This window comes from Physeter macrocephalus, chromosome 8, assembly GCF_002837175.3.
Source record: "Physeter macrocephalus isolate SW-GA chromosome 8, ASM283717v5, whole genome shotgun sequence".
Taxonomy (NCBI): Eukaryota; Metazoa; Chordata; class Mammalia; order Artiodactyla; family Physeteridae; genus Physeter; species Physeter macrocephalus.
Window position 1 is genome coordinate 120,761,090 of NC_041221.1, and position 24,175 is coordinate 120,785,264.

The window sequence follows — 24,175 nt, forward strand, 5'->3', positions numbered from 1 at the left end:
CCAAAATAGTAAAAAGCAAAGATATTTAATCATAATTGGACATATATTTAAGAAACTATAGAGTGATATCACGTTGCTTTTAAAGGGTTGAAACAATTTCTGATTTTTTCTTCTTAATGTTGTTTTCATTGTAAAAATTGTCTTGCTTCTATCATACTATTTTATGCTAGTCAAAGCCTAAAATAAAATATATCTTTTTTTTTTTGAATCAAGATTTCTCGCATGGAGTATGTCCATTCAAAGAACTTGATATACAGAGATGTAAAGCCTGAGAACTTCTTAATAGGACGACCAGGAAACAAAACCCAGCAAGTTATTCATATTATAGATTTTGGTTTGGCAAAGGAATATATTGATCCAGAGACAAAGAAACACATACCATACAGAGAACATAAGAGCCTTACAGGAACAGCTAGATATATGAGCATAAACACACATTTAGGAAAAGGTATGTGTACCTTTTGTAAGTATGGAAGTTTGAACTCAGTGCGCTAATAGTGTGGGTTTTTATTTATTATTATGGTTCAGTTTTTGCAGGTTACAGTCGCTTCTATTTTAATTTTTACTTATAACATCTAACTAGAGTTTACTTTCATTTACATTTAATAAGTCTTTTAAAGTAAGTTGCTTTAAAATAAATGAATGACAGATATCCTTATATTCACTATATCTTTTTTATTTTACTTGAAATGTTCAACTTTGATACACTTAGGGTGATCCATTTGATTATTTCTATTAAAGAATGTGAGAGAATACTTAATTTTAACTGAATTTAATGTGTGTAAAGGTTTTTGATTGAGACTATAACTCTTTGATACAGCTGTCCAGGGAGGTAGCCACCTGCCTAATACATTGATTACTGAGAATACATATCTTACAGGTACTGTTTACTTTGTACTAGCTATTATTTAACCTTTTTAAGAGGGTTCCTTATTTGTAAAAAGGGTAAAATATCAACTTCACACGGTTTCTTATAGCTTTTTTTTTTCCTGGTCCAAGATCCAATCCAGGATCACATATTTCACCTAATCGTCCTATCTCTTTAGTTTCCTTTCATCTGGGACAGTTCCTTGCGTTTCTTTATGGTTCATGAACTTAATATTTTTGTAGAGTACCGGTTGTTTTGTAGCATGTCCTGTGTTTGAAGCTGTCTCATATTTCTTCATGATTATATTTGGATATCCAGTTTTAGCACAAGTATCATAGAAGTGATGTGTTCTCAGTGCATCATGTCAGAAGGCACACGTCACTTGGTTCCAAGTAGCTTTGATCACTTGCTTAGGGTAGTAACTGCTAAGTTTCTCCACTTAAAAGTTTCTTATTTTCCCTTTGTAGTTAGAAAATATTTTCTAAGTCAGTTTTTGAGATTATGTAAATATGTTGTTTCTCATCAAATTTTTACCCACTAGATTTAATATCAATTGATGATTTTCTAACTCCATTGTTCCTTATGAATTTACTAGTTTCATTCTAGTGTAGGCAAAACTTTCCCTTCTTCCCTTATTTATTGACTTACATCAGTATGGACTCATGGACTCATGGATTCTTAATTGGATGTATTATAGTCCATTACTATCATTATTTATATCATTATTTATTTTGATGCTCAGATTGTCCCATATTTGGCTACTGGTTGCTCCGTCAAGCTGGTTCGGCTGTTCCTTTGGCATGTTCTCATGATTCTTTGAAAACTTCTTTCTTGTCTTGTGCAACAAGTTGTTCCAGGCTCATCTTATAGTTTCTTGGCTCTAGCCCAGATACAACATTTTTCTAAGAAGCCCTGGTTCCTTTTATTGGATAATGGTATGTAGAAACCAAGATTTTGGAACACTAGGTGTATTTATTGCTCCTAGTATGTTATTGTTTCTAAGGCCTTTCTGTAGCAGAACTAGGAAATGTGTATATGTCTGTGTGTGTGAATATACACATATATACTCATTTGTGTGTATATACAACACACATTTATGTACACGTACAAATATGCCTACACATGTGTATGCACTTATACACATATGTTAATATCTATCTCTTAAAAACTATGAGTTTATACTGATACTTCTAATTTCAGTCTAACAGCACAAAGTAGGATCCCCTCCTTTTCATATTTGTAATTCCCTTCCCTTTTCTATATTTATATCTTCCTTTGCCAACACCGAGAAATCTGGCTACCACTACTCTAGTATATTTACTCATTTTTAGAAGCCTAGGATACTCAGAATGTAGTTTCAGAATTGGTAACTGATAACACCGTGTTAATGCAAGCTTACTAGAATTGCAATATTTGTAATCCTTATTTTATTGAAGAGTGCTTTTTAAAATTGATTTAAGTAAGACTTCCCTGGTGGTGCAGTGGTTAGGAATCCACCTGCCAATGCAGGGGACACAGGTTTGAGCCCTGGTCTGGGAAGATCCCACATGCCGCGGAGCAACTAAGCCCGTGTGCCACAGCTACTGAGCCTGCGCTCTAGAGCCCGCAAGCCACAACTACTGAGCCTGCGTACCACAACTACTGAAGCCCATGCACCTAGAGCCCGTGCTCGGCAACAAGAGAAGCTAATGCAATGAGAAGCCCGTGCACCGCAATGAAGAGTAGCCCTTGCTCGCCACAACTAGAGAAAGCCTGCGTACAGCAATGAAGACCCAACACAGCCAAATAAATAAATTAAATAAATAAATAAATAAATAAATAAAATTGACTCAAGTAAAATATACATTGAGTAAAGTACACAACGTTTGAGTGTATAACTTATGAGTATTAATAAATGTATACAGCTGTATAACCCACACGTCTATCAAGATTTAGAACACTATTCACTCCTTAGACTTCCCTCTTGCTGTTCCTCAGTCAGTCTACAAAAGCAACTGTTGATCTGATTTCTATCACCATAGGTTAGTTTTGCTGACTCTAATTCTTATAAGTGAAATCATATGACTTCTTTTGTTCAGTCTAATATGTATGAGATTCATCTAAGTTGATTAGGGTTTGTTCCTATGCAACTTCCATTGCATAAATATGAATATACCACAAATTGTTTATCCATCCTAATGTTGATGAGCATTTTGATTATTAACAATATTTTGCTATTATGAATAAAACTGCTATGGCATCCTTGCAAATCTTCCAGCACACATATGTTTTCAGTTCTTTTGGGCAAATACCTAAGATTGGAATTGTTGGGTCATATTGTAGGTACTAACTTTATAGGAACCTGTCAATCAGTTCCCCAAAACATTCATACCATTTTCTGTTTCTACCAGCAGTGAATGAGAATTGTTTGTTTCACATTTTTGACAACATTTGGTGTTGTCAGTCTTTTTCATTCTAGCCATTCTGGTGAATTTGTGTAGTGGTATTGTATTTTACTGTGACTAATGATTGTGAGCGCTTTTCATGTGCTTATTGACCACTTGTATGTCTTCTTTTGTGTTGTGCACATCGTTTTATTGTTGATTTGTAGGAATTCTTTATATATTCTGGATATAAGTCCTTTGGCAAATACATGCTCTGTGGACATTTTCTTCTAGTCTGTGGCTTGTCTAGTCATTTTCCTAGTGTTGACAGTTGATGAGCAAAAGTTGTAAATATTTATGAAGTCTAATTTATCAAATTTTTCTTTTATGATTACTGCTTTTTAAATCCTAAGAAATCTTTACCCCTTGTAATGAGAACATTTTGTGTTTTTTTCTGCCATCTAGAACTCATTTTTTTGTATGGTGTGAGATAGGGATTGAGATATTCTTTTTATGATATCATATTCTTCCCATCAAATTACTTTTGTTTTTTTCTAAAAAAATCAGTTCTAGGTTGTGTTTACAATAGGTTATTCCTAAATCTTAACCCATGGTCGGTTTTTATATCACAGGAAGTCTAATAACTTAATTTTCTGCTTTTAGATTCTATATCTAACATCTCACTTACAAGGGAGAATAGACAGGAATGTAAACTGATCAGTACTTATCCACTGTCACTGCTCAGCTGTACCTTACAATACAATCACAATTTGTCCAGAACCTTAGAAGTCATCTAATCCAACCTCTAACTCCTAGTCTTAGCTTCTTCTCTAACCATTCTCCCCAGACCTATCTGCTGCCCACTATGTTTCCCTGCTTCTGTGTCTCAATCAGAACTAAATAGCACTTGGCATCTTCCTCTGACAGCTTACCTGATAGTAGGCTCATGGTATTTTTTCAGGTGTTTGAAATACCTTAAAGTGTAGGTTTGCCTTTCTTTAAGAAAAGTCAGTAGTATTTACATTTCAGGTGGCATTTGGGCAAGTGCGTTTCAATAGCAAACTTTCCTGATAGATTTAAAATATGATTGGGTAGATATACAACTTTCAGGATTGTCTCTTCTGTTAAAACCAGGCACATCTGTGTTTATATGAACAGTGTCTGTGAGAAATTTTCATTTCATGGTAGTTGTTAAGACTTTTATAACAACTAACAAAGGTTCACCACCATTTTATTGTGAGCCATGAAGTCACGACTTCCTTCTGGCCTGGTGTTCTTTATCTGAACAATGGTAAATGTAACAGAATTCTATTTGTAGAAAGGGCAAAATAAGTCTGATATGTTTGTCCTTGTTAGGAAAAGCCTTCAGAGCTTGGGAAATGGCATTTAACTATCGTAATAATCTCTTTTTACTCTTCTTTCAGGAAGAAAACAAAAAATTATTTCTTTGGCAAGTACTGCAAAGAACAAAAGCTTTAATCCTTACTTTCTCTCATTTGTAAAAGCCCTGCTTCTCAGTTTTGATGTAGAACTTGGGAGTAGATGGGTAAAAATAGAAAATTTATTTGACAGATTACGTGATTTCCTTTTTTTTAAAATTGAGAGTAAACTAATGTAGAGTGAGTTTGAGTGCTAAAGAGTTAAAGTATTCTGTAAGTTTGAGATGGCTGTGAACATGGAATATTTAGTGGTGTTTTGAGTTTAGAGCACTTGGCTTTGTGAGGAATCAGGAAGAGATTAAGAAAAAAGAACAGTGAAAACGTGACCTTTTAGTGCTGATTTTAATTTGTGTATATATAATTTCTTCCTTTCCTGCTTCACCTGAACTTTGGTTGTTACTTTTAAAGCCTTCTTATTCATTCATTCACTCTTGTGCCTTCAAGGACTTCCTACTCACATGAACTTTTCAAAATAGAGAATTTGGTCAGAGGAACATTTGTGCAGGTTTATATGTATTTTTCCTTTGTGGAGATGGACACTGTATCAGATTCGAAAAGGAAAGAGTTGTCCCTTAACATAATAATATGAAGGAATAGTGCAAAATCACATTGTAGAATTTAGCATCTTTATTCCTGTGGTGTGTGTCTATTGATCTTAATTAGGTGATTTCTGTTCAGAAGGCAGATGTAGTGATTCATTTGTACACCTTTCATATACCTCCTGAAGTCACTGATCAAGATGAAATCTCAATAAAACTGCATGTGACAGATGTGGATTTCCTTGGTCTGCTTTAATGGAAGCATTCTTTAGTACTGTCAGGTTGAATTGTTATTTTTAATTGTGTCTCATCAAGTATCTTCTTTTTAATATCTTTTTAAAGGCTTGTTTTTTTTTTTTTTTTTTTTTTGGTGGTATGCGGGCCTGCCTTTGTTGTGGCCTGTCCCGTTGCGCTCCGCGGCATGTGGGATCCTCCCAGAGCGGGGCGCGAACCCGGTTCCCCTGCATCGGCAGGCGGACGCGCAACCACTGCGCCACCAGGGAAGCCCAAAGGCTTTTTTTTTTGTCAAGTGCTTTGAACCTCATAATCTTCCTTGGATTACTTTTTTTTTTTAATTGTGTCTCATCAAGTATCTTCTTTTTAATATCTTTTTAAAGGCTTTTTTTTTTGTCAAGTGCTTTGAACCTCATAATCTTCCTTGGATTACTTTTTTTTTCTTTTATGTCTTAATTGAAGTGATTTGAAATTAAGTAAATAAGAGAAATGTATTTCTCTTTAGTGCCTTGAAATAAAATGGTCTTTTATTTTTAAATATTATTGAGTATTCATGAATAAAAAGACTAAGATTTGAGGAATAAGTTGCCATTTGCTTTGTAAGTGTTAAGAAAAATCTGTATTCCATAGAAGAATGACATTTCAAGCCCCTAAGTGGTAAGCTTTCAGAGTGGGAGAGAAGTAATCACAGAATTATGGTGTTACAAAAATGCCTTCTTTCTGTGCTATCATTCTGTGATGTGTTTCATATAATTTCCAGCTAATTGCTCCAATCCTGAAGCCTACTCTTTAAGCCTCCCAAACAGCAGTTTAAAAACATGTATTTACATTTTATGATTCCATTTTAACAGTTTAAAAATGTATTACACAGTTCCTTTTTGAAACAAAGTATGATAAACCTAATTGATGTGTTCTTGATATTTCAGTGTCATAATTTTTGTATGATTACTGTTATATAGTGATACCTTCAAGGTCATTTGGAGAATGTTAGTATGTATATTTTTAAAAGTTTAGAGGAAATGCATTTGAATAATAGTGTATTTTTAAAAATAACATTATTTTTAGAGCTGTTTTAAATTCACAGCAAAATTAGGCAGAAGGTACAGAGGTTTCTCTTTTACCCCTGTCCCCACACATGCTCACTATCATACTATCATGCCAGAGTGGTACATTTGTTATAATTGATGAACCTACACTGACACATTATTATTGCCTAGAGTCCATAGTTTACTTTAAGGTTCACTCTTGGTGTTGTATATTATCTGGGTTTGGACAAATTTATAATGACATGTATTTACCATTATAGTGTCCTACAGAGTAGTTTCACTTTCTAAGCGTCCTCTATGCTTCACCTAATCCCTCCCTCTCTCCAGTCCCTGACAACCACTAGTCTTTTTCCTGTCTCCATAGCTCTGCCTTTTCCAGATGCCATATAGTTGGAATCGTACAGTATGTAGCCTTTTCAGATTGGCTTCTTTCACTTAGTAATATGCAGTTAAGTTTCCTCCATGTTTTTTAATTGCTTGATAGCTCATTTCTTTTAGTGCTGAGTAATATTCCATTGTCTGGAGATAACACAGATTATTTATCCATTCACCTACTGAAGGACCTCTTCATTGCTTCCAAGTTTTGGCAGTTATGACTAAAGCTGCTATAAACAACCTTGTGTAGTTTTTGTATAAACATAAGTTTTCAACTCCTTTGTGTAAATACCAAGGAGCTCTGTTGCTGGATCATGTGGTATGAGTGTGTTTAGTTTTGTAAGAAGCCCCCAAATTGTCTTCCAAAATGCTATACCATTTTGCATTCCCACTACCAATGAATGAGAATTCTTGTTGCTCAACATTCTCACCAACATTTGGTATTGTTAGTGTTCTGGATTTATACCATTCTAATAGGTGTGTAGTGTTACCTCGTTTTAATTTGAGTTTACTGATGACGTATGATATGGAGCATCTTTTCATATGCTTATTTATCATCTGCATATCTTCTTTGGTGAGGTGTCTATTAAGGTCTTTGGCCCATTTTAATCAATTTGTTTGTTTTCTTATTGTTGAATTTTAAGAGTTCTTTGTCTATTTTGGATAACAGTTTTTTATGAGATGTGTCTTTTGCAAATATATTCTCCCAGCCTGTGGCTTATCTTTTTATTCTCTCGATGGTGTCTTTTGCAGAGTAGAAGTATTAATGAAGTCCAACTCATCAATTATTTCTTTCATGTATTGTGCATATGGTATTATATCTAAAAGGTCATTGCCAAACCCAGGGTCATCTAGATTTTCTCCTATGTTATCTTCTAGGAACTTTGTAATTTTGTGTTTTACGTTCAGGTGTCTTATCCATTTTGGTTAATTTTTGAATGGTGAATGGTGTAAGTTCTGTGTCTAGATTCATTTTTTTACATGTGGATGTTCAGTTGTTTTAGCACCATTTGTTAAAAAGACTTACGTTTGCTCCCTTGTATTGCCTTTGCTTGTTTGTCAGAGATCAGCTGACTATATTTATATGGGTCTATTTCTGGGCTCTCTATTCTGTTCATTGATCTATTTGTCTGTTCAGCCAATGCCATACTATCTTGAGTGCTGTAGCTTTACAGTAAGTCTTGAAGTAGTGTATTTTTTAACAGATTTTTTTCCATTCAACTGTGTTTTTGCTTACTTTTTGTTATTACTGCTGGCAGCACTTTCTCATCTTTTGATTTGCTTCTTCTGACCTGATAGCCAAACTTACTGGAATTATATCTAAATTAAGAGAACTAGATTTCAAGAGGACTTCTTGAAGAATCAGATGAATGCATGTTCTGAGTTCCATTGCTCAGAAATGTATATTTTCTTTCTGAGTTCTTGATAATTGCTAGATTAGGTATCTGGATTATTGGGTTATTGCTGCAAATTGTCTTGCATGATAGTGCTTTTTTCTTTTGGGTTTGTGTTCTCACTTCTAAAAAACTCAAATTATGTCATTTTAAAAAATGTAAATGAGCTCAGTGAATCTTTTTTTTTTTTTTTTGCGGTATGCGGGCCTCTTACTATTGTGGCCTCTCCCGTTGCGGAGCACAGGCTCCGGATGCACGGGCCCAGCGGCCATGGCTCACGGGCCCAGCCGCTCCGTGGCATGTGGGATCTTCCCGGACCGGGGCACGAACCAGTGTCCCCTGCATCGGCAGGCGGACGCTCAACCACTGCGCCACCAGGGAAGCCCAAGCTCAGTGAACCATGTGGAAAAGTTTTTTTTCTTCTTTTGTGAGGTGCCAAGGAAATGTACCTTTTAACATTTTAGAAGGAAATATAAAGTGAAACTTCTATTTGCTTATAGTAATTTTTGTTTTTATTGTTTTGGTTACATATAAATAATGATTTAAACCTTCTTCAGTGAGAATTTTTATTGTTCAACTCTCTTGTCATGCCTGTTTTATTTAGTTAACTAACATGTCTTTTGGCCTCATTTTTTATTTTTGCAGGGAAACGCAGTAGTAAATTTATTTTTGCTAGTATACACATGTATATTAGAAAGTTTCCTACTTTTAAGTGAGGCATTTGATTTTTGAGGGGGGCAGAGAGGTAAATTTCAGCTCATTTAAAACAGAATATTTTTCTGTTGTTGAAAATTGATTAGAAATTCAGTTGAAATGGAAACAGTGCTAGGTAAATGAGGAATAAAATCAGTTTTAAAAAGAGAAAAATAATGTTGAGATGCAAGAGTAGAATTTTTAAATAGAAAAGGATTGCAGAGGTTTGTAATAAACATTTGATTAATTGATTGGTTCTACCTTGTTTTCTGAAATGAAAAAAAGTCCAGATATGTGGTCTGAAATCCTGCATAGTTTTGAGCTAGTCACAACCATTCTGAGCCTTAGTATCTTTATTGGGTTATTACTGACACTTTGAGTATATCTACAGTGGGTTTTTTTGATCCTCAGCCCCAGTCAAGCCTTCAGATGACTAGAGCTCCATCTTTTTAAAAAAAAAATTTTTTTTATTATTATTATTTTTACAATGGTGTGTTAGTTTCTACTTTATAACAAAATGAATCAGCTATACATATACATACATCCTCATATGCCCTCCCTCTTGCATCTCACTCCCACTGTCGCTATCCCACCCCTCTAGGTGATCACAAAGCACCAAGCTGATCTCCCTGTGCTATGCAGCTGCTTCCCACTAGCTATCAGTTTTACATTTGGTAGTGTACACGTGTCCATGCCACTCTCTCACTTCGTCCCAGCTTGCCCTTCCCCCTCCCTGTGTCCTCAAGTCCGTTCTCTAGTAGGTCTGCATCTGTATTCCCGTCCTTCCCCTAGGTTCTTCATGACCATTTTTTTTCTTTTTTTTTTTTTTTTTTTAGATTCCATATATATGTGTTAGCATATGGAATTTGTTTTTCTCTTTCGACTTACTTCACTCTGTATGACAGACTCTAGATCAATCCACCTCTCTAGGTGATCACAAAGCACCAAGCTGATCTCCCTGTGCTATGCAGCTGCTTCCCACTAGCTATCTGTTTTACATTTGGTAGTGTACACGTGTCCATGCCACTCTCTCACTTCGTCCCAGCTTGCCCTTCCCCCTCCCTGTGTCCTCAAGTCCGTTCTCTAGTAGGTCTGCATCTGTATTCCCGTCCTTCCCCTAGGTTCTTCATGACCATTTTTTTTCTTTTTTTTTTTTTTTTTTTAGATTCCATATATATGTGTTAGCATATGGAATTTGTTTTTCTCTTTCGACTTACTTCACTCTGTATGACAGACTCTAGATCAATCCACCTCACTACAAATAACTCAATTTCGTTTCTTTTTATGGCTGAGTAATATTCCATTGTATGAATGTGCCACATCTTCTTTATCCTTTCATCAGTCGATGGACACTTAGGTTGCTTCCATGTCCTGGCTATTGTAAACAGAGCTGCAATGAACATTGTGGTATATGACTCTTTTTGAATTATGGTTTTCTCAGGGCATATGCCCAGTAGTGTGATTGCTGGGTCATATGGTAGTTCTATTTTTAGTTTTTTAAGGAACCTACATACCGTTTTTCATAGTGGTTTTATCGATTTACATTACCACCAATAGTGCAAGAGGGTTCCCTTTTCTCCACACCCTCTGCAGCATTTACTGTTTGTAGATTTTTTATGATGGCCATTCTGACCAGTGTGAGATGATGTCTCATTGTAGTTTTGATTTGCATTTCTCTAAAGATTAATGATGTTGACCATTCTTTCATGTGTTTGTGGATTGGGTGTTTGTTTTTTTGATATTGAGCTGCATGAGCTGCTTGTAAATTTTGGAGATTAATCCTTTGTCATTTGCTTCATTTGCAAATATTTTCTCCCATTCTGAGCGTTGTCTTTTCATCTTGTTTATGGTTTCCTTTGCTGTGAAAAGCTTTAAATTTCATTAGGTCCCATTTGTTTATTTTTGTTTTTATTTCCATTTCTCTAGGAGGTGGGTCAAAAAGGATCTTGCTGTGATGTATGTCATAGAGTGTTTTCCCTATGTTTTCCTCTACGAGTTTTATAGTGTCTGGCCTTACATTTAGGTTTTTAATCCATTTTGAGTTTATTTTTGTGTATGGTGTTAGGGAGTGTTCTAATTTCATACTTTTACATGTAGCTGTCCAGTTTTCCCAGCACCAGTTATTGAAGAGGCTGTCCTTTCTCCACTGTACATTCCTGCCTCCTTTATCAAAGATAAGGTGACCATATGTGTGTGGGTTTATCTCTGGGCTGTCTATCCTGTTCCATTGATCTATATTTCTGTTTTTGTGCCAGTACCATACTGTCTTGATTACTGTAGCTTTGTAGTATAGTCTGATGTCAGGGAATAGCTACAGTTTTAAAAGATCATCTGTATGAAGCACTGACACATACTAGGCTATTAATATGTGTATATTTTATGTGATACATAAATTCCTGAGGAGCAAAATTTTAATTGACTCTTTACATAACTTTAAAATTTATTGGAGAACCTATTTAAAATAATCTTTAATGGTACCTGTTGTAAAGAAAATTGTCACTTTTTAATGTTTTAGTTGCTTATAGCAAAGGTTCCTCTAAGGATTTTTGCCTTTGAGAAAAACATCCATTTTCAAACAGGCCTTTGTAGTTAAGTGCTTTCAGTATGTGAACAGGGTTTAAAAAGGGCCATATTACCTTTGGGAGAATGTTTTTCATCTAACACAACTGTTAAAAACCAGAAGGATGTATTCTTTTTTTTTTTTTTTTTTGCAGTACGCGGGCCTCTCACTGCTGTGGTCTCTCCCGTTGCGGAGCACAGGCTCCAGACGTGCAGGCTCAGTGGCTGTGGCTCACGGGCCCAGCCGCTCCACAGCATGTGGAATCCTCCCGGACTGGGGCACGAACCCATGTCCCCTGCATTGGCAGGTGGACCCTCAACCACTGCGCCACCAGGGAAGCCCAGGATGTATTCTTTAGTTACTGTGTTTCAAAGAGAAAGCCTTCCTCATGACTTCTATTTCTTGGCAAAATTTACTTCCAAATTTGTCAGTTGATGATAGAACACAAAGAAAGGAATTATGAGTGTAAGGAGCATTAGCTGACTGAGTTTCAGTAGTATATTTATTTTACTAGTTCATAGTTGTGGCTTGAATTTTTACATACTGTCTAGGTTATGAGACTAATACTGTTCTCTGAGACAAGCATGTAGGCAAGATCACCTTATGATCATGGCTTATTGTCACTGTGGTAACTAAAGCCCCCCCTTGGATTGAATTCAAAGAATTGCCTTTATGGTGAATTATTTTCCTTAATAAAGAATCCTACTGTAGGGCTCAGTACACTTGTCCCTTGTTATCCACGAATTGGTTCCAGGACCCCCTGAGGATACCAAAATCCAGGGATGCTCGAGCCCTTAATATAAAATCGCATGGTATTTGCATATAACCTACACACATTCTCCCATATACTTTAAATCATCTCTCGATTATTTATAATAACTAACACAATGTAAATGCTTTGTAAATAGCTGCCAGCCCATGGCAAGTTCAAGTTTTGCTTTTTGGAACTGTCTGGAATCATTTTTTCATGGATATTTTCAGTCTGTGGTTGGTTGAATCCACAGATGCAGAACCCATAGATATGGTGGGCTCACTATATTTATATGTCACTTAGCATTTAGCTTTAAAACCATATGCTATAATATACAGATCTTGCTTGTGTATTGATTAATCTGTCCCCACGTTTCATGTTTTTTGATGCTGTTGTAAATTTAATTGCTGTTCAAATTCATTTTCCAATTGTTCATTGCTAGTATAGAAATACAGTTAATTTTTATATGTTGACCTTGTATCCGATATCCTTGCTAAAACTCATTTACTAGTTTTAATAGATTTTTTTTTTTAGGATTTTTTTACATAAAAAATCATGTTGTCTGCAAAGAAGGATAGGTTCATTTCTTCATTTACAATCTGAATATCTTTTAATTTTTTTTATTGCTTTTTTTGTACTGACAAGAACTTCCAGTACAACATTGAATAGAAAATGTGAGAGTGAACACCCTTGCTTTGTTCCTGCTCTTAGGGGGTGCCTTTCCTCATGTAAGAACTGTATCGGTTGTAGGTTTTTCATAGAAGGCCTTTGTCAGAATGAAGAAGTTTCCTTCTTTTCCTCGTTTGATGAGAGTTTTTATCATAAATGCATGTTAGATTTTCTCAAGTACTTTTTCTATATTTTTTTGAGATGATCTTATGATTTATATCTTTTCTTCTTTAATTATGGAGAATTACATTGATTGCTTTTTGAAAGTTAAACCAACCTTAAAGTCATAGGATGAACCCCACTTAGTCATGGTGTACTATCTTTTTAAGGATTTTGCATCTGTGTTGATGAGAGATATTTCCTGTAGTTTTCTTTGCTTATAATGCCTTTGTCTGGCTTTGGTAACAGTGTAATGAATTAACTTGGGAAGGGTTTCCTTCTCTTCTATTTCCTGAAAGAGTTTGTGTAGAAATAGTATTGTTCCTTAAATGTTTAATAGAATTCACCAGTGATGGCATCTGGGCTTAGGGTTGTATTTTGGGAAGATCAGAAATTAGAAATTAAATTTTGTTTAATTGGTATAGAGCTATTCACATTTTCTTCTTGAGGCAGTTTTGGTAATTTGTAGCTTTCAAGATACTTGTCCATTTCATCTAAGTTGTTGAATGTGTTGGCATAATGTTAGTTTGTAATATTCCTTTATCATCCTTTTAATGTCTGTAGGCTCTGTCCTGATGTTCCCTTGTTGCCCCCGATATTAGTAATTTGTGTTTTCTTTCCTGTATCCTAATGAGAGGATTAATTTTATTGAACTTTTCAAATAACCAGCATTTGATTTCAAAATTTTTTCTACTGGTTGTCCATTTTCTCATTATTGGTTTTCTGATTTGTCATTATTTTCTCCTTCTACTTATTTTGGATGGTCTTAGCATCAACATAGATAAGTGAATCATAATACAGTCTTGAAATAGAACCATACATAGATGCTCAGTTGATTTTTGAGGATGGTGCAAAAGTTATTCAAGGGGAAAAGATAGCCTTGTCAAGAAACTGTGAGAAAACTAGGCATCAGTATGAAAAAAAAAGGAATCTAAACCCTTACCACACAACAAAAGCAAACAAAAAAAATACTTCAAATGATTCATAGATTTAAATGTTAGAACCAAAACTATAGGATTTCTTGAAGGAAAAATAGGAGAAAATATTTGTGACCTTAGGGTAGTCAAAGATTTTCTAGTTAAGACATAAAAAAGCATAAACAATAAAACAACAACGGAAAAAACCAATAAATTGGGTTTCATCTAAGTGTAAACTTCTGTTCTTTGAAAGATACTGTTAAGAAAATGATAAAAGCAAGCTACAGTGTGAGAGGAAGTATTTGCAAAACTTATATCTGAAAATGACTTATATCCAAAATATACAAACAGCTCTTACAGATTTATTATAAGACAAATAGTACAATTTTTTAAAAATGGGTAAAATGTTTGGAAATGTGACAAAAAGATATATGAATGACCGGTAACACACATGAAACAACATTCAAAAAAGGTCACCAGTGAAATTCAAATTAAATGACAGTGAGCTAACACCTCATGGACATTAGCATGGCTAAATTTGAAAGAGTGACCATACTAAATGTTTGACAGGCTCTGGAGCAACTGGAAGTCTCATGAATTGCTGGTGGAAATATAAAATGGCACAACCCCTTTGGAAAACAGTATAGAAGTTTCTTTTCTTCCTTTTTTTAAAAAATAAATTTATTTATTTATTTTTGGCTGCATTGGGTCTTTGTTGCTGTGCATGGGTTTTCTCTAGTTGTGGCGAGCGGGGGCTACTCTTCATTGTGGTGCATGGGCTTCTTATTGCTTGGCTTCTCTTGTCGCGGAGCACGGGCTCTAGGCACATGGGCTTCAGTAGTTGTGGCATGTGGGCTCAGTAGTTGTGGCTCGCGGGCTCTAGAGTGCAGGCTCAGTAGTTGTGGTGCAGGGGCTTAGCTGCTTCTCTGCAGCATGTGGGATCTTCCCGGACCAGGGCTTGAACCCGTGTACCCTGCATTGGCAGGCAGATTCCTAACCACTGTGACACCAGGGACGCCCCTAGAAGTTTCTTATAAAGTTAAACCTACACTTTCCATATGACGCAGTAATCCCACTCCTGGATATTTACCCAGAGAAATGAAAACATATGTCCACACAAAGACTTGTACAAGAACGTTCCTAACAGCCTTATTCACATTAACTCAAAACTGGAAGTTACTCAAAGGTCCATCGATAAGCGAACGGATAAATAATTGTGGCAGTTAAAAGTAATGAGGTACTAATGCATACAACAACAGGAATGAAGCAAAAGAATCTGGACACTAGGGTCTACTGTATGATCCTATTCATGTGAAACTGTAAAAAATCAAATTTACTATAGAGTGACAGAAAATAGGTGAGTGGTTGAGAACAGGGGAGGGGGAGAATAACAGGCAAGGGGTAAAAGGGAATCTTTTGGAGTGTTGGAAATAATTCTTGATTGTGGCAGTACTTAGTTCTGTGTATTGTCAAAATTTATCAAACTGTACCCTTTAATAAGTGTATTTTATTATATGTAAAATTATACTAAAGTAAAAGAAGTTTCTTGTTTAGTGATTATCAAATCTGGTTGTACTTCAGAATCATCTGCTAAGCCTTTTAAAGTGTACATTCTTCTACCCTATGTCATACCCAAAGAATCAATGTTCAGCATTAGGCCTGCTCATTTGAGGTTCTTAAGAGTTTCAGAGGTGATTCTGATTCTCAGTGGGACTTCAAAAATAATTTTTTTTCTTTCCATGACTTTCATTCTTAAGACTCTTAGGACCTAATAAAGTGAAATTTTAGTTTTAAAAGGCATTACTGATTTTTTACGTGTATTCACATCCTGCTTTCATTAACGGCTTTTAGAAGAAATTTATATTACTTATTTTGAAAGTTTTCTATTTTTAATAGCATATGCTTACATTGTTAAAATATGAAATAGAAGAAAAATTCCCATTATATCACATTTTTGAGTATATGAAATGAGCTATTGAAATGTCCTGTCTAGTCCTCCAGTCTCATACCCCTAATTACTAATGATTTGATGTATATTTTTCTAGATATTTCCCTATGCTTATAGAAAAGAGATACATTCTAATCTAGTTTTATATGTTTTTAAATAGTCATTTATATATTTAAGTAGTATGCGTTGAGTGCCTGCTCTGTGGCAGCCAGTTACACTAGGCCCTGAGGCTATTGAGCCAAAGAGATATCTGCTCTCCTGTGGTGTTGTCAGATGGGAAGATAGATGTTGATTAAATAAAAACACAAACATATATATTAAAACTGTAGCAAGTGTTACAGAGACAATTATAGAATGTTGTAAGATTACATAGTAAAAATTAAAACCTTTTTTGACCCTTTTACCCTAGTTTGGTTCCATCTTTTGAAAAGTGTGCTTTTTCTAAAGTATTTAGTACTGCTTGGGTAGTATGAGTATTCATTTGGATGAAATAACTTGCACATGAACATCCCCATATTAAAGTATTATTTTCTCCTCTTATTGTTAGTCAGCATTTTTGTATTATTTTTAAATACTAAGAAAACTTAAATATTTAACTTAAGTGACAAAAAATAGAAAAATGATTCACTCAACAAATATTTATAAGTACCTCCCTGAGTCTTGGTCTGTGATTATCATTCAGTTATATGCTATACAACATTTTGTTACTAGAACAACAATAACAACTTGAAAATGGAAATTTGTTCTGGCAGCATATTTTTGGTGCTGTCAGAGGAGTTATTACTGTTGGAGTGTGTCAAACACAGTGCTTTTAAAAATATGTTACACAGTATACTAATTGTATTTGATATTAATAGAGACTATGTGGGATGGAATTTTTCTGCTCATACAAGTTTAGGAAATGGAGAGCTAAAGTTAAACATTTTTAGCTCTAGGTATTTTCAAAACTTTTAATATGTTACATTCTGAATCTTTTAAGATGGAGCTGTAGTACACAGTGACTCTCTTTTTGATCATGGAACCCTTTCCTCCTTGCTTTATAGTTCTATGAATAGATATTTAAGGAAAGAAATAAATCTCCAGTAGTATCTAAAAAATCAGAGTGGCATGTTTTAAAGAGGCATGATAATTTTAATGTAAAACATTATTGTTTAAACATGATTTTTCTCTCTCATAAGCACCAGATCTGTATTTTATATTTATATGCTGAGCTTTGGGGAATTAATTTACATATAAGAAAAGAATCATTTCTCCATTCTTGCATCCTAAACTGGGAAAGGAAAATGAAATTTATGTTTCTCTTATATTTCAGAACAAAGTAGAAGAGATGACTTAGAAGCTTTAGGTCATATGTTCATGTATTTTCTGAGAGGCAGTCTTCCTTGGCAAGGTTTAAAGGTAATTGTTTTTGTGTTTCCTTATTGAATTTCATAAATTGTTAATATATTAAGATACTCTCTTCCACGTATTTAATTTTAAAATTATGTTTCAAGATTCTTTTTCTTTCTGTTTTAGGCTGACACATTAAAAGAGAGGTATCAGAAAATTGGAGATACAAAACGAGCCACACCAATAGAAGTGTTATGTGAAAATTTTCCAGGTAATGAATAATGCTGCTTGATACATGTGCTTATTATACACAGAAAACTAGAACTGTTCATTTTCGTTGCTTAAGTTGATAAGTACTTTTTTCATGCTTAAAACATGATTCAGAAGATGTCAGCAGGACTTCCCTGGTGGCACAGTGGTTGGGAGTCCGCCTGCCAATGCAGGGGACATGGGTTTGATCCCTGGTCCGGGAAGATCCCACGTGCCGTGGAGCAGCTCGGCCCATGCACCACAACTACTGAGCCTGAGCTCTGGAGCCTGCGAGCCACAACTGCTGAGCCTATGTGCCACAACTGCTGAAGCCCGTGCGCCTAGAGCCCATGCTCCACAGCGAGAGAGGCTGCTGCAATGAGAAGCCCGTGCACCAGAATGAGTGGCCCCTGCTCGCCACAGCTAGAGAGGGCCTGTGTGAAGCAACGAACACCCAACGCAGCCAAAAATAAATAAATTAATTAATTAATTTAAAAAACGAAAAAAAAGGTGTCAGCATTTGATACACAGACCACAGGGCAATGTGTATATTTGCTTTTGTAAAATGGTATTAATGGAGGAAAATTCATCTTTTAATAGTGTTGACCAGTACCAGCTAAAGTAATATTTTCTTCAATAGCATACTTTTAATAAGTTGAAATATGTGCTTAGAAAAACTAACTAAAGTTTTGGTATCCAATATTAGTCATTTGAGTCTCAATGTCAAGCTCAAAGGAGGTATGTGATGTATGATTTAGTCTAGTTTTCCAAGTACAGTAAAATCTTACTAACCTTACTACTTTTAGGCTAATTTTGTATTGGGGAGCTTTATGAAGATAGATTTGCTCTCATGTAGATTTTTGGCAACTCACGTGAAATCAACAAAAATTTACTTACGATTCCTAAATCAATTAAGGGATAAGAATAATGTGTCCCTAATGTGTTAAAATACCTGTTGTGATTTAGGCAATAACATTAAATTAGAACCAAACTTGAAGATATAAGATGGAGCTTATATCTCACTTCAGTATTTACAGGTTCTCCTGTACAGTGCTGGCATTATTATTGTAATAGTATCAGCAGCATAATCTCAGGTAGCCCTTTTTCAGGTTTGCTTTTATTATTCATTGACAGTAAACTTTAATTATGTATTTTGCTTTCTTGCTATAACATCTAGAACTGGAAGATTAAAAGAAAAAATCGGTTGATAGTACTGACAGTTTAGGTGTAGGCAGATTGGCTATACCTTATGACGAAGCTTATACAAATTTCTGCAGGAAAACTGGGGGTGCCAAAGTAAATTAGGCAGGTGATTAGCTAGAAAGTGGAATAGTGGGAGAGTCACCATGTGACTGGGTCACTGGATGCTACTTTGATACCTGTTAGGCTATGGGTGATCCTTTTCTTATTAGCTGCCATGAATAAATTGGATCAAAAAAGCAGCTAGGTGTAACCTACCATCTCTTATGATAGTGCTTTTATGTGCTCTGATGGTTAAACACTGTTTTACTAATTGCTGACCATTTTGCTTATTGATTTTTATGGCTTTTTCTTTCTTTTACTTCTGGAAAATATGACCTTTAAAAAAATACATATCTCTGATATATTTGGGAATTATAATATCATGCAAAGGTTTATGTATTACAAAATAATTATTACATTTATGACCAGAAATTAAGAGAAGAATTAAACTGTCCTCCTGAATCTGTTATAGCTTTATGTTGCTAGGTCAGTTGATTAGAATACCGTTTAGCCAAGGTTAAGAATTTGAATCTTCTATTGGTCAGTTAGTGTCACTGATTCTAAAGGAAATCAAGCAAGGTAGTACAAATGCTTTCATTTATAAATCAATTCCTATCAGTATTTAAAATAAGTTTTTAAAAATATGAGCTTAGTATGGTGTTTTGTGATTAAATAATTATGCATTATTAAGTTTCTATTTCAACCTTGAATACTGTCCAAGGTTTCTATTAAAAATAATGTAAAATAAAAATTTTAGCCTTTCCTAATGAATTGAAGCAAAAATAATGTTTGTTAAATCTCTGATTTATCTTTTGTCCCTATTTCCTTTCTTCCCTTCTTCCCCCTTTTAATTTCATTGTTATTAAGTTCACAATATTTTAAATTTTAGAATTTTGTTACTTTTTCATGTTTTTATAATACCCTGTACTTTTAGATATTTATAATTTTATTATTAATGAGTATTAGAAAGTTTAATGAGAGAAAATTTTTATTTCCTTTCTAGAAGAAATGGCAACATATCTTCGTTATGTAAGAAGGCTAGATTTTTTTGAAAAACCAGACTATGACTACCTAAGAAAACTTTTTACTGACTTGTTTGATCGAAAAGGGTATATGTTTGATTATGAATATGACTGGATTGGTAAGCAGTTGGTGAGTACTCTAGGCTATATAATAAAAATAAAAGATTATTTGTAGTACTTAACCTTCTTTTTCATAGTACAGATCCTTTATTTAAAAAGAGTTGAGAACAAATAATTTTTTATTTTGAAGTATAGTTGATTTATAATATTATATTAGTTTTAGGTGTACAACATAGTGATTCAATATTTTTATAGATTATACTCCATTTAAAGTTATTACAAAATAATAACTATATTTTTCTGCACTGTACAGTATATCCTTATTGCTGATTTATTTCATACATAGTAGTTTGTCTCTTAATCCCATACTCCTGTCTTGCCCCTCCCCACTTTTTTCTCCTCACTGGTAACCACTAGTTTGTTCTCTATATGTGTAAGTCTGTTCCTATTTTGTTATATACATTTGGTTGTTTTATTTTTTAGATTCTACATATCAGTGATAACAGAGTATTTGTCTTTCTCTGACTTATTTCACTAAGCATAGTACTCTAGGTCCATCCACATTGTTGCAGATAGCAGAATTTCATTCTTTTTTTTATGGCTGAGTAATATTCATATATATGTGTGTGGAGGTGTGTATGTGTGTGTATCTATATCTGTATCATCTCCATTCATCCGTTGGGCACTTAGGTTGCTTCCATATCTTCAGTATTTTGGCTATTGTGAATAATGCTGTTATGAACATTGGGGTGCATTAGTGTTTTTATTTTCTTTGGATATATACCCAGCAGTGGAATTGCTGGATCATATGGCAGTTCTGCTTTTAGTTTTTTGAGGAATCTCCATACTGTTTACCATAGTGGCTGCACCAATTTAAATTCCCACCAATAATGCACAAGGGTTCCATTTTTTCCATATCCTCACCAACACTTGTTATGTCTTGTCTTTTTTATAATGGCCATTCTGACAAGTGTGAGGTGATATCTCATTATGGTTTTGATTTGCATTTCTCTGATAATTTGCAATGTTGAGCATTTTTTTATGTACCTGTTAGCCATCTGTATGTTTTCTTTGGAAAAATATTTATCCAGGTTGTCTGCCCATTTTTTAATTGGGTCCTTTGTCTTTTTTGGTATTGTATGAGCTGTATATAAATTTTGGATATTAACCTCTTGTAGGTTATATCATTTGCAAATATTTTTTCCCATTCAGTAGGTTGTCTTTTCATTTTGTTGAGGGTTTTCTTTGCTGTGCAAAAGCTTTTAAGTTTAATTAGGTCCCATTTGTTTATTTTTGCTTTTGTTTCTCTGCCTTAAGAGACAGATCTAAAAAATATTGCTACAATTTATGTCAAAGAGTGTTCTGCTTATGTTCTCTTCTAGGAATTTTATGGTTTCATAGATAAAGGTCTTTAATCCATTTTGAGTTTATTTTTGTGTATGGTGTTAGGAAATGTTCTAATCTCATTCATTTACATGAAGCTGTCCAGTTTTCCCATCACCACTTATTGAAGAGACTGTCTTTTCTTCGTTGTGTATTCTTGCCTCCTCTTTCATAGATTAATTGACCACAAGTGTGTGGATTTATTTCTGGGCTGTCTGTTCTACTCCACTGACGTATGTGTCTGTTGTTGTGCCAGTACCATGCTGATTTGATTACTGTAGCTTTGTAGTATAGTCTGAAATCAGGGAGTGTGATACCTCCAGCTTTGTTCTTTTTTTTCTCAAGATTGCCTTGGCATTTCAGGGTCTTTTGTGGTTCCATATACATTTTAGAATTGAGAATAAATAAATTTTTAAAGGGTTCATTTTATTTCTTTTTTATGGACGTTTCAGGTAGCATAATATAAAAATTATTCTTTGAATTTTGTAAAAACCTTACATTTGGAGTCTACTTTTTAGAGTGATGAGTTATTTTGAACTTTTTACTTCTGATTTAGTTCTTAATGTCAAATATACTTTTTAAAAATATAATGTTCTAGTGATTACTTTTAAAAGATCAGCTAGTTTTTTTCCTTTAGTCATCTTTCAAAACATTTGTAATTTTAAAATATGTGTTAATTATTCTAGCAGTTTTAGGTTATCTTGGAATAGACTGATACTTATATATTGGAGCATGTTTGGGTTTTTAAAACTGTACCAAGTTTTCATAGTTAAAAAAAATTGTCTTGATCATAACTGTGGGATGGGTGTCATTACTTAAATGAAGTTATCATTAAATTCTTTCTTTGAAGAGGTGACTTCCAGAAAATCAAATATGTATTCTCACTAGTCTTTTTTTTTTTAAATAAGTAAGAATGCCTTACAAAATTTTCTATAATTATGGCTCACGGTTAGCAAATTTTTTTCCTAATTTGGAACTGCTGAACTCTCAGATTCAAGTGTTTTTGAACAACTGACTTATTTAAGCATTTAATCTGTACTTTTCTAAACTCCAAAGTGATTTGAATATATATGATATCTAAAATGCAAATCTGAATACTTTGATTAAAGTATTTATATGAAGTTTTGAATTATTTGAAAATTTAAATTTTATATAAGCCTCTTCTGAGCTAAAATATTGACAGTAAGCAATTTTATTAGCTTATTTAAAAAATTATTCCCTTAATTTTCTTAAAATAATTTTTTCTGTTTATATATTGGCTTTGGAAATGAGAAACATAAACAAATACACTTTCTTTTTTTTTTTTTTTTTTTTTTTTTTTTCCGGTATGCGGGCCTCTCACTGTTGTGGCCTCTCCCGTTGCGGAGCTAAGGCTCCAGACGCAAAGGCTCAGCAGCCATGGCTCACGGGCCCAGCCGCTCCGCGGCATGTGGGATCTTCCCGGACCGGGGCACAAACCTGTGTCCCCTGCATCGGCAGGCGGATTCTCAACCACTGCGCCACCAGGGAAGCCCCACTTTCATTTTTTAATATGAAAAAGTAACCTAAAAGTAATGACAGTATTAGAAGGTCTTTTGTTGGTATAAAAATAAATACTTGATGAAGTATGTAAATATTTTGAAAATACTTTAAAAAGTAGCTATAATCTCTTTGTTGTATTTAACAACATATTTTAGGAAAGATATCTTTTCTTAAGGCCTTACTTTATTTAACAGTGTCTTTTATTTTTTTTTCTTGATTATGTTAAGTAGCTAAATAATTTTAAATAAGAGTTCTGAAATAGAATGCATTGATTCTAATTGTTATTGTATTGTAGCCTACTCCAGTGGGTGCAGTTCAGCAAGATCCTGCTCTGTCATCAAACAGAGAAGCACATCAACACAGAGATAAGATACAACAATCCAAAAATCAGGTTTGCTGCCCTTTTAGATATGAAATGTCTTAATTTGCTTCTGTATTACCTTCTCACAGTTTATAAATATATTTGGTGTTTTATCATGCGCAGATGACAGCTTTATATGTGTGTGCATTTGCGTGTGCATGTGTGTGTATACATACTTGTAATACGTATTGAAGGATTGAAATACATATTTTTTTCTTTTATAAAGCAGACTATATACACACATATTAAGGATAGAAAATGCATATATTTTCAATAGCTAGACTCTTTCCCCTAATGTTCACATTAAAAATGTTTAATCATAAATCCTAATTAGTGGTATAAGTTAGTATAATAAACTTTGAGCAATGTTTGATATTCTGTTAGAATGGAAGTATTTGGATACCCTGTTGGAATGAATTGTAATAGCAGTTTGTCTTTCTAACTATAGTCTAGTTTTGTGTACTAAATTATTTACTGAGTTCCTGTTATTTGAAAGCTACTATTCTCCACATTGCAGAAATTGAGAAGTAAGGAAAACATATAACCTGTAAGAAATGATTTTGTAATCAGTGGCTAAGACCTCTCTCAGCCTCTGGAATCAGTCATACCTGGATATGGCTTGACCCTGGGCAGATTACTCATTCACTCAAAGCCTCAGTTCTCATCTATAAAATAAAAATAATGCATTTAATTCCTAGCATATAGTAAGCTTTCATTAAGTCTCAACTCTCGTGGCTGGTATTACTGTTATCATTATTACAGTAAGTTCACAAATAACTACATTACAATGCAGAATAAACTCTACCATAGGAAATACATTAATAAAGTGCCAAGGAGGATCATTGGAATATGTAGGATCTATAAAGATTTTATGGCAAAGGTGGCTTTTGAGATGAGCCTGAAGAATGAATGGAATTTTTAAAGGCAGGTGAAGGAATAAGAGCATTTTGGGGAGAGTGAACAGTAAAAAATATAAAGCAGAAGTTTAAAAATGTAGAATGTGTTTAAGGAGAAATAAGCAGTTGGCTTGGAGCAGAGAGTAGGTTCAAGACA

General features: G+C 34.3%; 1 protein-coding gene across 8 annotated transcripts in view; it reads left to right on the forward strand.

Moving 5' to 3' along the window:
- Positions 1-24,175, forward strand: part of CSNK1G3 (casein kinase 1 gamma 3) — a 131,586-nt gene that overhangs the window by 80,427 nt on the left and 26,984 nt on the right. For 6 of the 8 annotated variants that reach the window (XM_028493168.2, XM_055086731.1, XM_028493167.2 and 3 more), the window contains exons 6-10: positions 214-448; positions 17,268-17,353; positions 17,471-17,555; positions 19,779-19,927; positions 23,057-23,152. In XM_028493168.2, coding sequence (XP_028348969.1) covers positions 214-448; positions 17,268-17,353; positions 17,471-17,555; positions 19,779-19,927; positions 23,057-23,152 — 651 coding nt within the window. The remainder of the gene's footprint in view (positions 1-213; positions 449-17,267; positions 17,354-17,470; positions 17,556-19,778; positions 19,928-23,056; positions 23,153-24,175) is intronic. The other 2 variants (XM_024118321.3, XM_024118310.3) reach the window with 1 other exon arrangement.